The sequence below is a fragment of the Furipterus horrens genome, unplaced genomic scaffold (assembly GCF_987537825.1).
Source record: "Furipterus horrens unplaced genomic scaffold, mFurHor1.1.pri manual_scaffold_2, whole genome shotgun sequence".
Taxonomy (NCBI): domain Eukaryota; kingdom Metazoa; phylum Chordata; class Mammalia; order Chiroptera; family Furipteridae; genus Furipterus; species Furipterus horrens.
Window position 1 is genome coordinate 175,280,992 of NW_028327172.1, and position 14,497 is coordinate 175,295,488.

At 38.1% G+C, this 14,497-nt stretch overlaps 1 protein-coding gene across 1 annotated transcript in view; it reads left to right on the forward strand.

Annotated features, from left to right (window-relative positions):
* The first annotated feature begins 9,569 nt into the window (after positions 1-9,569).
* The window catches only part of LOC150020054 (transmembrane protease serine 11C-like), a 53,398-nt gene continuing 48,470 nt past the window's right edge, over positions 9,570-14,497 (forward strand). Inside the window, exon 1 of the mRNA XM_090268144.1 lies at positions 9,570-9,625. Within this exon, the coding sequence (XP_090124270.1) occupies positions 9,570-9,625 (56 nt within the window). The remainder of the gene's footprint in view (positions 9,626-14,497) is intronic.

The window sequence follows — 14,497 nt, forward strand, 5'->3', positions numbered from 1 at the left end:
AAGCTGTGCTGTCCACGGCAGCAGTAGTGACGGCGGCAGGACAGCGGTAAGCACAGACACCGGTATTTAGGGGGAGGCGAGAAGCGCCTGGGGAGCACCCCCACTGCAGGCCAGACCCATCAGCTTACGATTCCAAAGCCAGGGAAGGCAGACCCCCATTGCCTTGGACTGTGAGGCCCGGTGGGGGTGGGGACAGAGGAGGAGGCTCCTGGTCTCTCAGCAGAGATTGAACAACAGGAATCCATCTTGGACCCCCACCCCCACATAAAACGCCTGGTTGTGACGAGTGCACAGGGCTACACCCCTTATAGTGTAGGAGGTGTGACAGCCCCACCCAGGAAGCAAAGGTAAACACAAAACTGTTTAGGATGGCACAGATCATGGTAGAGATCCCAGTGATGCAGCTGACCAGACAGCAAATTTCTAATCTAATGAAGCAGCAAACAGGAAATCTTTCTGAGGCATAGTTCAGAGCTTTGCTTATAAAAGTGCTTACAGAACTAAAAGCAGATCTTAAATAAGACAGGGAAGGAATGAAGGCTAGTCCTGCTGAAATGAACAAAAACACATATGAAACTAGTGGTGAGGGAAAAAAAACCAGGGATGAAATCAACAAATCAGAACATAGGGAAGGAACAAAGAGTCAACCAGTGCAGAAAAAGGAAATGAGAAGTGAGGAAAATGAGGAGAGTATCAGAAACTTATCGGACAGCTATAAATGGGCCAACATCTGAATCATAGGGTTGCCAGAAGGTGAAGAAGAAGAACTAGAAATTGAAAAATTATGTGAAAACATAATGAAGCAGAACTTTCCTAACTTGGGGAAGGAAATAGACTTACAGGTCCAGGAAGCACACAGAGTTCCAGAAAAACTGGACCCAGGGAGAACCACTCCAAGACACATTATAATCAAAATGTCAAAAATTAAGGATAAACAGAGAATCTTAAAAGCAGCAAGAGAGAAGAAGAGAATTACATACAAAGGGGTCCCAATAAGACTATCAGCTGATTTCTCAAAAGAAACTGCAGGCAAGAAGGGACTGGCAAGAAATATTCAAAGTAATCAAAAGCAAAAACCTACAACCATGATTGCTCTATTCAGCGAAGCTGTTATTCAGAATAGAAGGGCAGAGAAAGTGCTTCCAGGACAAAGTAGAACTGAAAGAGTTCATCAGATCCAAACCACTGTTATATGAGATGCTAAAGGGACTTGTTTAGGAGAAAGAGGATCAAAACTACGAACATTAAAATGAAAACTGTATCACAACAACCAACAACGGAAGCTAGGAAATCAAAACAAAGGCAGACTAAGTAGGCAATGAGAGTGGTAAAAGAATTATAGGTATGGGGAACATTATAGGGGGAGGTCAGCCGGAAGGGGGAAGGGGGAAAGGGTGGGAGATGGTACAGGAATTAAGAAGCATAGTAGGAGAGAGTGGAGTAGATAGGAAGATGTTGAGAAGAACTATATGCACAACCAATGGGCATGGACTAAGGGGGAGGGGACAACTGGAGGGAGGGATGTCACTAGGTGGAGGGGAGCAGAAGGAAAAGAAATTGAAACAACTGTAACAGCATAATCAATAAAGCACATTAAAAAATAAAATATTTTTAAAAAAAGAAAAAAATACTTAGAAATAATCTAGAATGCATTTGTTCTAAACTTTACTAAACTTTCTTTTAAATACTTTGCTAGCATACAATCTTTGTTATTAAAGGTTACAGTGCTATTGGGCAAGATAGGTACATACAGAGATACACAAATACACAGAGACACAAAGACTTTCAAACACATACAATTATGGAACTTAAAGGAATTATATATATTCATAGAAATAATCATAGGCACATTAACCAAAAAAATTAAACATAAGTATCAAGTAAGAATAGTTAGAGAATTTAACCAATAGCAATATATTAGTTTTTATGAATTAGACAATTTTTACAAAAATAGGTAAAGTATAAATTGTCAATGAATATGCACAAAGGTATTTATTAACAAAATCCATACTGCTGTTTAAATTATTAATTTCATGTAGTTTTAAACTAGTTGGTGTTCTAAATAACAACTTTTACATAGAACAATGTCCTTTAAAGTAGCTCACTTTTGTTTAAAAACAAATAAAATATCTTCTTTTCTAAATGCCTGCTTAAACATTGAAATATCTTTGTTTTATCCTATGTGATTTTATAAAATTACTTTTCATTTAATGTTTTCTACTTGAAAATGGATTATAAAGTACATACATATATTTTATACTTTTAAAAGAGACCTAGTTTAAATTTACACATGAAATGTTATGTTACTTTAAATGAATAAGCCAAAAAAAAAATCAAACCCTAAAGTTTCTTCATTTTAAAAGAATGAATTGTGTAAGCAATGCTATAATAATGGGAAGGAATATAAGCTTTTAAAAAATCAATGAAACTGCCAATAACCAACAATAATCAAGTTCACTTTCTCATATTTTTCTCCAGTTCACATCTAAATACACACACACACACACACACATGTACACAATTTTACTTGGTTTATAATCATAATTGTTGGTTTGCAACTTGGCCCCTGTACACAGAGGACAAGGAAGGATGAAAGAAAGGCAGAAACAACTCTAGTTTTGTAGGTAGCAGGTTTAATAAGGAAACTTATAAGGCTTGGTTTGAGTGGCAGCAACAGCAGATCTCTACACCCACCTGCCAGAATCATAGAAGTTTATACCTTAACTGAGTTCAGTCACATATTCAATTCATATGCTCTTAATACATATTGTTCTCTCAAGGTTGCACCCTTGAAGATGGCTCCCAGCATGGGAATGGTGGGCAGAACTTACATTTCAAGGACAGGGAAATGGGTGAGGAGCCTCCGATTGCTGGAGTCCAGCTCATGAGTCAACCTGTGGTCCTATCCTCTCAACAATGTATAAAACAATTTTATACTACGCTTTATTCATTTTATATTTTAATGTTATTTTATGCTGCTTCATGATTATTATGAAAAGGTTTTAAGTTTTCATTTAGTTTCAATTTCAATGCATCAGTTAATATTTATTTAAAAAATGGTTTTTAAACGTTTTTCACTTCAGCCAATGGTTGGATGCTTGATTTTTAGTGCAGGCTTTTTAAGTATACACTTAAGAGTTGTAATAAGGAAAAGAAAAAAAATAAAATTAAAATATAGTTGACCCTTGAACAACAAGGGTTTAAACTGAACAGCCTAGCTTATATGCAGATTTCTTTTCCATACATTTGGCCCATCATATCCACAGGTTTCATACCTGCAGGTTCAACCAATCAAAAATCAGAAACAATAATTTTGAATGCCCAACCATAGATTCCTAACTGTTAATTGAAAATATAGGTAAATCTTAAATAAGGTAGTAGTTAGAAGTGCCAACCCCAGAGCAATAGAAAACGCACAGAGAACTTTTTTTTTAAGTATATTTTATTGATTATGCTGTTACAGTAGTTCCATTTTTTCCCCCTTTGCTCTCCTCTGCCCCAAACCCCACTTCCCTCCAGCAATCCCACCCTGCTTAGTTCATGTCCATGGGTCATGCATATAAGTTCTTTGGCTTCACCCTTTCCTATATTATTCTTCACTTCCCGCTGTGTATTTTGTACTAACCAATTATGCTTCTTAATCCCTGCACCATATCCCTGTTTCTCCCCCTCTCTCCTCCCAGCTGATAACCCTTTAAATGATCTTCATACGTATGGTTCTGTTCCTATTCTGGTTTGCTTAGTTGGATTTTGTTTTTATTTTTTAGATTCAGTTGTTGATAGTTGTGACTTTGTTGTTATTTTAGTGTTCATAGTTTTTATCTTTTTCTTAAGTAAGTCCCTTTGACATTTCATATAATAATGGCTTGGTGATGATGAACTCCTTTAGCTTCACTGTGTCTGGGAAGCACTTCATCTGCCCTTCCATTTTGCTGGATAGAGTAATCCTGTTTGCATGTTGCCTTTCATCACATTGAATACTGCTTTCCAGTTCCTTCCTGCCTGCAGAGTGTCCCCCAAGAAATCAGCTGATAGTCCTATAGGCACCCCCCTGTAGGCAACTCTCCACCTCTCTCTTGCTGCCCCCAGGACTCTCTCTTTATCTTTCATTTTTGGCATCTCACTCATGATGCATCCTGGTGTGGTCCCTTCTGGGTCCAGCTCACCCGGGACCCTTCGTGCTTCCTGGACCTGTATGTCCATCTCCTTCACAAAATTTGGGAAGCTTTCCTCATTTTTTTCAGTTCTTGCTTCCTCATTCTGCACTGGTTGACTGCTTTTTCCTTCCTTATGTTCCAAATCATTGATTTGAACCAGGGTTTCCTTCCCTTCACCATTGGTTTTGTGCGGATTTTTCTTTGTTTCACTTAGCATAGCCTTCACTTCTTCTCTTATGCATTTGCCATATTCGAGCATATCTCTCAAGCCAGTGAACATCTTTATCACCAGTCTTTTCAATTCTGTGTCTGTTAGGTTGTCTATCTCTTCATCTGTTAGGTTGGTTGTCTCCTCTTCGTTAGTTCTCCCACTGGAACCTCGATCCATTTCCCCTTTTGGGCCATACTTCTCTGTCTCCTCATTCTGACAGACTCCTGTGTTTGTTTGCCTTTGTGTCTTAGGCAGAGCTGTCACTCCTGTTATGTTGTAAGGGGTGGAGCCTTAGGGATTCCTCAGTACAGGGCAACCCATTTCATCACATTGTGGCACTGTATGTGAGGGAGGGATCCAAAAGGGAACAATGCTGCCTGCCCAGCACTCACCCCTTTTCCAGGCACCTCTCCCACTTCCGTTCTGGACTGGCGCCCCTCTAGCTGCTGCCCTGGCAATCATTCCGAGAGTGGGTGGGTCTTTGGACCTTCTAGGACCATGGGGGCCCTTTAAACAGTGGACTCTGCTGAGACTTGCAGTTTCTGTCTTCGTCCCAACCCCCACTGTTCTGCACAGTCAGAAGCAATGAGGCTTGATTTCCCCCGATGCTGGGACCGTGAGTGGTGAGGTCCCATGAGGAGCTAGGAATGCTTCCCAGGTGTCCCTCCTGACTTTTTAAAACATGTGACTGTGCTTTACTCCAGCCTGCCGCTACCACCGCTGCTGCTGCAACTACACCACATCCTCTCCACCCTGGCTCTGCCCCTCCCATCTGTCTTTGTTTGCTGGACTTCCATGCAGTTTAACTTTCTGGAACTTCTGGTTGTTTCTAGTTTTCAGGTAGTTGTATTCCTTCTTAGTTGTGGAGGGAGATACAGTGTGCCTGTCTATGCCTCCATCTTGGCCAGAAGTCCAAGAATGAAACTCGCAGATAACTTTTGGCTCCCCAAAACAATTACAGTCAGGCTTTGGATCCACAGGTTCAATCAATGGTGGTCGAGAAACCACAGTTGTGAATGCACAAATACTGTTTTCTGTCTGCAGTTTGTTAAATCTATGGTTACCAAACCTGCAGAAATAAAGGGCCAAACATATTTATTTTAAAAGATCCATGTATATTTGGACCTGCACGGTTCAGACCTGTGTTGTTCAAGTGTCAGCTATATTGTTTGTAGCCCAAGGTTGGTTGAATTCATAATGCAATGGGTGAATTATCAACGCTACTTAGAGTTGTTTAACAAGCTGGGAAGTGAACCACTATTACATAGCTCTTTGATTTTTTTTGTTTGTTTGTTTGTTTGTTTTACAAGAGCAGAGAGCAAAAAGTGGCGAAAGAAAGAAGAGCTCATTGTTTTCTGTATTATATACCAGGGTATCATAGGTGCTTTTGTCAAATTGCACATTCATAAAAGCATTTGTCAATATTGTTTTGATCCCTCAAATCCATAACGCCACACATCCAATCAGTCATTAAATGATATCAAGTCTCTTAACTGTGTCTAGAAATCTCCAGCTCACTGCCTTAATTCAAAGCCCTTCCATATAGATGAGTAGAAAAACTTTCTGGCTGTTTCCTTCCAGCTCCATAGTCCAACCTTTTTTTCACATAGCAAGTCAGAATTATTTTAACCACATGTCAGTCTAATCACATTTACTCTTCATTAGCACTACATTGCTCTAAAGTCAAGTTCAAACTACAAAATAACCTAGCAGGTCTTTATTTCTCCCACCGCATCTTCCATCAGCTTCTCCTCCCTAAACACACACACACACACACACACACACACACACACACACACACACACTCCTACAACCTTTACAGCTTGGTCAAATTTCATGGGGGTCATTTTCAATCACCCCAAATTACAATGCTCTCTCTTAGTTTTTACTGAGCTGATTGATTCATTACCATCACCAGTCAAAATATTATATTCCTGTGCATCCTTCGGATCTTGGACCAGATATCACATCCTCTGAACACTCTACTCTTCTGACTCCCTCACACAACAATGGGATTCGGTTTCACTTCCATGTTCACGTAGTGCTCCACAAATGTTCCCCATAGGGTTTATTTTGCTATGTTTTAAACACCAATTTATTTGATTGCCTTCATTGTAAGATTATATTAACCTTAGGGTATTATTTATACTTCTATAATTAGTATAGTGCCAAAGCCATATTGGTTTTGCAACACATTTTTTATAGAGACTTTATTTTTTCAAAGCAGATTTAGGTTCACAACAAAACTGAGATTCTAGTTCGCAAATTTCCCATATATTTTCTGCCCCACACAGGCCTAGCCTCCTCCATTATTAACTTTGTTCACCAGAATGGTACATCTGTTACAACTGATGAACCTACACTGACACATCATAATCACCCCCAGTCCATAGTCTACTTTATTGTTCACTCTTGGTTTTGTACAGTCTATGAATTAGGACAAATATACAATGACATGTATCAGTCATTATATTATCATACAGATTTGCCTACTCATTTCTCTTATTGCTCCCCCATCTTCTAGCAGGCACTCATAATTTTACTGTCTCCATAGTTTTGCCTTTTCCAGAATGTCATGCAGTTGGAATTCTATAGTATCTGGCCTTTTCAGATTGGCTTCTTTCAGTTAGTAATATGCATTTACCTTCCCTCCTAGTCTTTTCATGGCTTGATAGTTTGTTTTTTAGTGCTGAATCATATTCCATTGTGTTATTTATCCAATATAAATTTTCATCAATGAAGGAAGAAAGTATCCTGCATTAGAATACTTTGTTTCTTGATCACCAAAGGCCATTCTAAGACAATAATTTAGGAATTTGATGATTTGATCTCTGGTCTTGTGTACCCTAAACTCTGTAGATTTTGGTAGAAGATCCCATGAGTTTGTGAGTTTCTCCATGATACAATGCTATATATTGAAAAGCCCACATGAAAAAGTAAGGGTTGAGATAACCTTGAAGGCTAAGTAGGATTTACACAGACAAATGAGAGTGATAACAAACTAGTTTTTTTTTTTAATTAATTTACTGTTCTATTACAGTTGTCCCATTTTTGCCCCATTGCTTCTCCCCACCCTGCCCACCCTATCCCCTCTCCCAGTTAATCCCCACTCTGTTGTTCATGTCCATAGGTCTTTTGTACTAGTTTCTTGACTATACCTTTCCCCTTCTTTCTGCCCTTCTCCACATCCCCCCCACCCTCTAGTCACTGTCAGTCTGTTCCCTGTTTCCACACCTCTCATTCTACTTTGCTTGTTTGTTTGTTTTGTTCATTGGGCTCCTATATTAAGTGAGATCATATGGTATTTGTCTTTTGCTGCCTGGTTTATTTCACTAAGCATAATACTCTCCAGTTCCATTCTAGCTGTTGCAAAAGGTAGAAGTTTCTTTTTTTCTGCTGTGTAGTATTCCATTGTTTAAGTGTACTGCAATTTTTTGATCCATTCATCCACTGATGGGCACTTAGGCTGTTTCCAGAACTTGGCTATTGTAAATAGTACAAACATAGGATTGCATAGGTTCTTTGAATTGGTGTTTCAGGATTCTTTAGGTATAATCCTAGCAGTGGAATTGCTGGATCAAAAGGAAGATCTGTTTTTAATTTTCTGAGGAAATTCCAACTTTTCCATAGTGGCTGCACCAGTCTGCATTCCCACCAACAGTTCACTAAGGTTGAAGACAAGGGTAAACGCATATGATCTGGAATGCTCAAATAAATGCAATTAAGTTGGAATTTTTTAAGCATGTAAATATATCTGATCGTCGTCGTCGGCAGCCGTCCGTCTCGAGAGACGATGGTGTAGCTTCTTCAGAGTCTATCTGCACCGCTGAGAATGGCTGTGCAGTCCGACTCGGGAGTGACACGGTATCTGTCTCCTCCCGTGTTGAATCGACATCTTGCGATGACGCTGGAGTGTCCTCTCCAGTGAAGCTGAAGCTACAGAGCCTGGGCAGGGTGATATGGAGGGTCTGCTGTTGCCCATGCAGCAGACCCCCCCTCTCTTCGCAGCTGAAGGGTCCAAGGGAAAGACGGAGTCAATACAGCTTGGCTTCAGGTGCGCCGCAGGAGTTGCCGGTGTTGACTACAACGTCAAACCGCCTTAGGGACTCCGGCTCCGGATTTTCTGTCGGGGTTCACTCCCTTAGCCTTTCCCCTGAAGAGGTATGCCGCAAGGCAGCGGAGGTTTTTTGGAGTCAGAGTTTTCCTTCTCTGATATCTGATCAACATCTTATTAATAACTAATACAAGAACTGCCATTATGATTTTTTTTAGTTTTAGTACAAGTATTATTTTTCTGATTATATTTTCTTCCACATTTTTGGGGAAGAAAGGAGATTGCATAGGTAGAATAATGATTCGACTTGATCATATAATAATGTTGAGTCTCTTTAACAAAGACTATTACCTGAGTAATCCTTCTCTCCTGGCATAACTCAATTCACATAGCAAGTCAGAATTATTTTAATGACCTGTCAATCTAAACATTAGGATGGATCTGTCCTAGATAGTCTTCACACCAATATCTAAATTGGCTGTCAAGAACCACACTGCTATCCAAAACGTTGGAAAATTACTAGTTAAACCTTTATTTTAAAAAAAATTAAAATGAATACCCTTTGTATTTCAGGGAATATAAAATTCTTTAATGAGCACTAGTATTAGGGTCACTGTAAAAATTTCAGAAAGGAATTCATCAAAGGATGATATACGGGTTGAAAGAGACAAGAGCATTATGAGTTGGATAGCATTCATGTCCTAATGGAGGGTTAGAGCTTGGGCAGCCATTGGCTTTCCACCAAAAAGTAATAATGAAACTGCCAGAAATTTTGAAAGTGGATTCAAAGGACTGAGAAGAGCAGCTGCTCACCTGCAGATTCACAAAATGCAAAAACTGGGTAAAGCTCACTGTCCTTCTCAAACCAGATGACCCTACTGCTTGCTCGCTTGCAACAATTGAGAGTTTTAAATTTTGCCTCCACTTGGGTCATGTGATTATTTATTACTTATGGAGCAGCACCTATACAGCTCATGTTTTACTGATGTAAAATTAATTAGCAAGTGTTCAGAAAGCACTTTGAAGATGACAAGCTGTATGATTGCTAAGTATAATCATTATATTATCATAAAACACATAAAAGTCACAGGATCTTGTAAGCTAAATATATGGGGAATGACTGTGCAGTACAGCACTCCAGGAGAAGATGGCAAAGGAACAACCTCTGAGGAGGGAGCAGGCTTGGATACCCCTGCGGAACAGGTAGGCTTACAGGGGAAGAGGGTGGACTGCAGGATGGCCTGTTGTTGCTTCTTGGGTCAACTTGCTGAAGGGACAAAGTTAATGTAGCTTTATCTGCATTTTAAAGTTCTTAAAAACAAGGTTACAGTCTCAACTTTTTTATGAAAATAAGAGCAACATAAATCACAAAAGAAAGACAAGAATGAGTAAGATTGATAAACTTTAATCATTAGAATCTGTTTTGTTTGTGAATTTTTGTGAAAAATTTTACTATCACAATTAGACCATTCATGAAAGTATAATTGCTAAAATTGCAGAAGTAAAATTGGGGAAATTTACTTTTAAAAAGATAATTTCACTTAGAAAATGTAAAGAATATAAGATAGTTACATCAATTTCTAATACTGTACATTGATATAGAGACAATATTTGTGTTTATAACATGCTATTTTATTTATAGGAAGTTTAGGTCTTTATTTTTATTAATGAAACATTGCAATGCTTTCCTGCTATATACTTTTAGTGGCATGATTTAACATTGTTGTTGGAAACAGCTTCCCATTAGTAGTGCCTGAAAGTCAAAGTAGTGTGTTGATTGATTTCATAGCACACAAAGATGTGCAAATAATTTTTTTTTGGTTCTTAATGTAATCAAACTAACTCACAAACAAAAATGTTCACACACACATTACAGTACTCCAGGAAAATGCAAGCCTTAATAAACCCTATGAGCCTAACACATACTTAAAAAAATTTTTTTAGACAACTTTTCTGATTTTGATATCTTGCTAACCACTAGAATCTATGTAGAATATAACATTGAGCAGAATGTAGTTTCCTGATCAACACATTGAGTCATTTTATACATTCACATTTATATTTAGCTTAATCAGTTGTGAGAACCTCTCAAATCTTTTCCATCAAATTAAGTTCCTATTAATCCTTTGATTTAATTAACAAAAAAAGCTAGCAAAATAATTAATCTCAGCTTCCAAGTAATATATTCTCTGTCCTTCATATTACCATGCTATGCTCTTTTAGCTCCATACAAATATGAGAAATCAGACTCTGGTTTTATTTAAAGGAACTAATAACAACTCACTATCAAAGCCACTGTTTCTGATATCCCTAAATAATCCTTGATATCCTTATTATCTTATTATTATTTTACCTAAATGGCTTCAGTATATATTTGGTAAAAATATATAACACTTTGGAAAATTAAGGCAAGTTGCTGAGGTCAAAACAAGTTTTTCTATTGCTTACTTAAACTCCCTCCCAAGACCCAATTTCTGTTAAGTATTAAGTAGTCTATTTTCCACCAACATTTTACGTAACACTTTGAGAAAAATAGAATTTATGACTGAAATCTTTTTAAAGAACATTTTAAAGAAAACGATCTAAGTAGTTACAAAATTGAATTTTCCTTTAAAACTAGAAATACACGCACATGTACACACACATACATACACACACAGAGGAAATGTTCAAATTAAACCTTTACAAGTAGGAAGAATAGTAGAAAACTCATGTGAGAATGACAGAAATAAACATTTACTTCACCTGCCTTTAAAATTAATTTTTGTTTATTACCATAATTTTACATTTTTGAAATAAGATGGCTAAGTCACTGTAGTGATCTTAGATTTTGGCTGAAAGATAACTGAGAGTTGCAAATTAGAGGGGTCAATATGATTTAATTTTCCTTCTCAAGATCAGAAACAAACCCTAACCTTAACTCTAACCCAAACCCTAAATATACTAATAACCAGAAGAGAAAGAGCTACCTAGAATCCATATGTTCCCTAGATTTGAAATGACACAAAGAGAAAATACTCTTTTACAATTTTCTTTCTTTAATATTAGAAAGCCAGAATGATGATTTGTAAAGTTCCTTCCGCTTCCAAAAAGTAATGCATCTTTCATTCTAGTTACATCATTATATAGACAAATAAGAAGTAAAACAACAAATGAAGTTTATCTGTGTATCTATAAGTGAATTATTGTGAAATTTGCCAACAATCAATTTTTTAACATACAAATGCAGTGTTTTTATAAGTTTAATCTACTAGAGGGACATGGTTGAGAAAAATAAAGTATATACTCCAAATATTTGCTACATTAAGTTTCGTACTCCATTATTACATTTTTTTTAAGCTAATCCCATGGCAAACTGTGTTGAGTAAAATATACAGGCATATACCTATGGGTATGGAAAAAGTAGCTTTAGAATAATATATTCATCTATAGGAAATTAAGTTACCAGGATTTTACGGTATCATTTAGTCAGTTATCTTTCCAAAAAATATAAACACTATTTTAGACTCAATAAGTGAATTGATGAGATTTAGGAAAAGTGTTCTCTTCTAAATTTTTACATAGTGAGATATCTTTTATGCTTTTAAATTTTTATTTTATTATAGACCCAAAAAGTTAATGCACATCATATTTATATGGAAATATTATGATAGTCACTTTATGTGCAGGGTGCAACACTGATAAAAACAGCAAAGATCTAACAAAATGGAAAGATATACTATATTAATGGATTGAAAGACTCAGCATAGTAAAGATTTCAATTATCTCCAAATTGATATAGTTTTACTGTAATACCTAACAAAATCTAAGCAAGATTTTAGATACAGACAAGATTATTTAAAGTTTATGGGAAGAATCACAGAAATTAATATAGCTAAAAACAATTTTGACAAAGAAGATAAAGTAGGAGAAAACAGTCTACCTGATTTTAAGACTTATTATACAGCTACAGTAGTGGAGATGATGGAGTATTGGCAAGAAACACATTGATTGGTGGAATAGAAAAGAACCAAGAAACAGTCTCAAATATGCCCAACTGATTTTGACAAATGCACAAAAACAATTCAATGGAGGAAAGATGGTTTTTAAGCAAGTAGTGCTATAAAGCAAGAAGACAGCCTAAGTAACGAAAAATAATCTCAGCTTAAAGTCCCTTGCCTCATGTAAAAATTAATTCTAAATGTTTCTTGGGGACTTCCGGCCAAGATGGAGGCTTAGACGGACACGCTAGGTCTCCCTCTACAACTATAGTGGAATACAACTACTTCAAAACAAAGGATAACTAGAAATTCCAGAAAATAAAGCTACACGGAAGCCCAATATATGAAGTTATAAACCAGTGGTGCCATTTGGGCAGGTAAGAGTTAAAGAAGGCAAAGCTGCTTGCGGAGCGGCGGGGCGGGGCGGCGAAAAATCCTGGAGGCATTCAAGCCCCTGGCGTGCGCGACTCCAATCAAGCCCCTGGCCTGCGCGACTCCGGCGCTGGGGAGCAGCCACAGCATCGCCTTGAACAGTGAGGCCCAGGGGGGCGGGAGGACGGATCCCGGTCTCCTAGCTGAATAACTGTGTGAATCCATCTTGGACCCCCGCCCCCACAGAAAGCACCACAGGCAGGCGCCGGCGGTCGCTGATTTGTGACGCGTACGCAGGCACTGCCCCCTGCCCCCGACAGCCGGCCCAGGAAAACAAAACGCATCTGTCAAAATGTGGCAGACAAATATAGAGATCCCGGTGGTGCAGCTCACCAGGCAGCAGATAGAGAACCTGACAGATGAACAGATAAGAAACCTGTCAGAGGCTCAGTTCTGGGCCATTGTTATCAGGTGGCTTACAGAATTCACAAAAGAGCAGGAAAAAGATATGAAAGAAGCGAAAAACTTTCATAACGAAAGGAACAAAACCACATACGAGACAGATGGTGAGGAATCCAGAGTCCATTTCAACAAACTGGAATGTGGAGAAGGAACAAGCAGTCAACCAATGCAGTGAGAGGAAATGGCAAGCAACAATGAGAGGATCAGAAACCTCTGGGACAGCTATAAAAGGCCCAACATAAGAATCATTGGTTTGCCAGAGAATGAGGAAGATGAACTAGAACTTGAAAAATTGAGTGAAAATATAATAAAGGAGAACTTCCCAGACTTGGGGAAGGGAATAGACTTGCAGGTCCAGGAAGCAAGGAGAGTTCCCAAGAGACTGGACCCAGGGAGAACCACTCCAAGACACATTATAATCAAAATGTCAAAAATTAAAGATAAAGAGAGAATCTTAAAAGCAGCAAGAGAGAAGAAAAGAATTATGTACAAAGGGGTCCCAATTAGACTATCAGCTGACTTCTCAAGGGAAACCCTACAGACAAGAAGGGACTGGCAAGAAATATTCAAAGTAATGAAAATTCAAAACCTACAACCACGAATACTCTATCCAGCGAAATTGTCATTCAGAATAGAAGGACAGAGAAAGTGTTTCCAGGACAAAATAAAACTGAAAGAGTTCATTAGATCCAAACCACTGTTATATGAGAAGTTAAAGGGACTGGTTTAAAAAACAGAAGCTAGGGAGATGAAACAAAGGCAAACGAAACAGGCAACGAGAGTGGAAAAGGAACTGTGGGTAAGGGAAACATAGTGGGGGGAGGCCAACAGGGAGGGGGAGTGGGGAGAGGGAGGGAGATGATATAGGAATTGGGGATCATGGTAGGAGGGAATGGAATAGACGGAGAGAGGTTGGGAGGAACTGTAAGCACAACTAATGGACATAATCTAAAAGGGGGGGACAACTGGAGGGAGGGGGCCACCGGGTGGAGGGGAGCAGAGGGAAGGGAAAGTGGCACAAATGTAATATTTTAATCAATAAAACACATTAAATCAAAAAAAAAAATAAAACACCTACAACTAAAAAAAAAAATAAATAAATAAATAAATGTTTCTTGGCCTTTTGGCTAAGATCAAGGTTAAAAATTAATTCTAAAAGAAATAATTTTAAGTGGATTATGGAATAAAATGTACAAAAATTTAAGGAAAAAATATAGGAGAAAATCTTTGCCATCTAGGGCTAGCCAGAGGTTTTAGATTC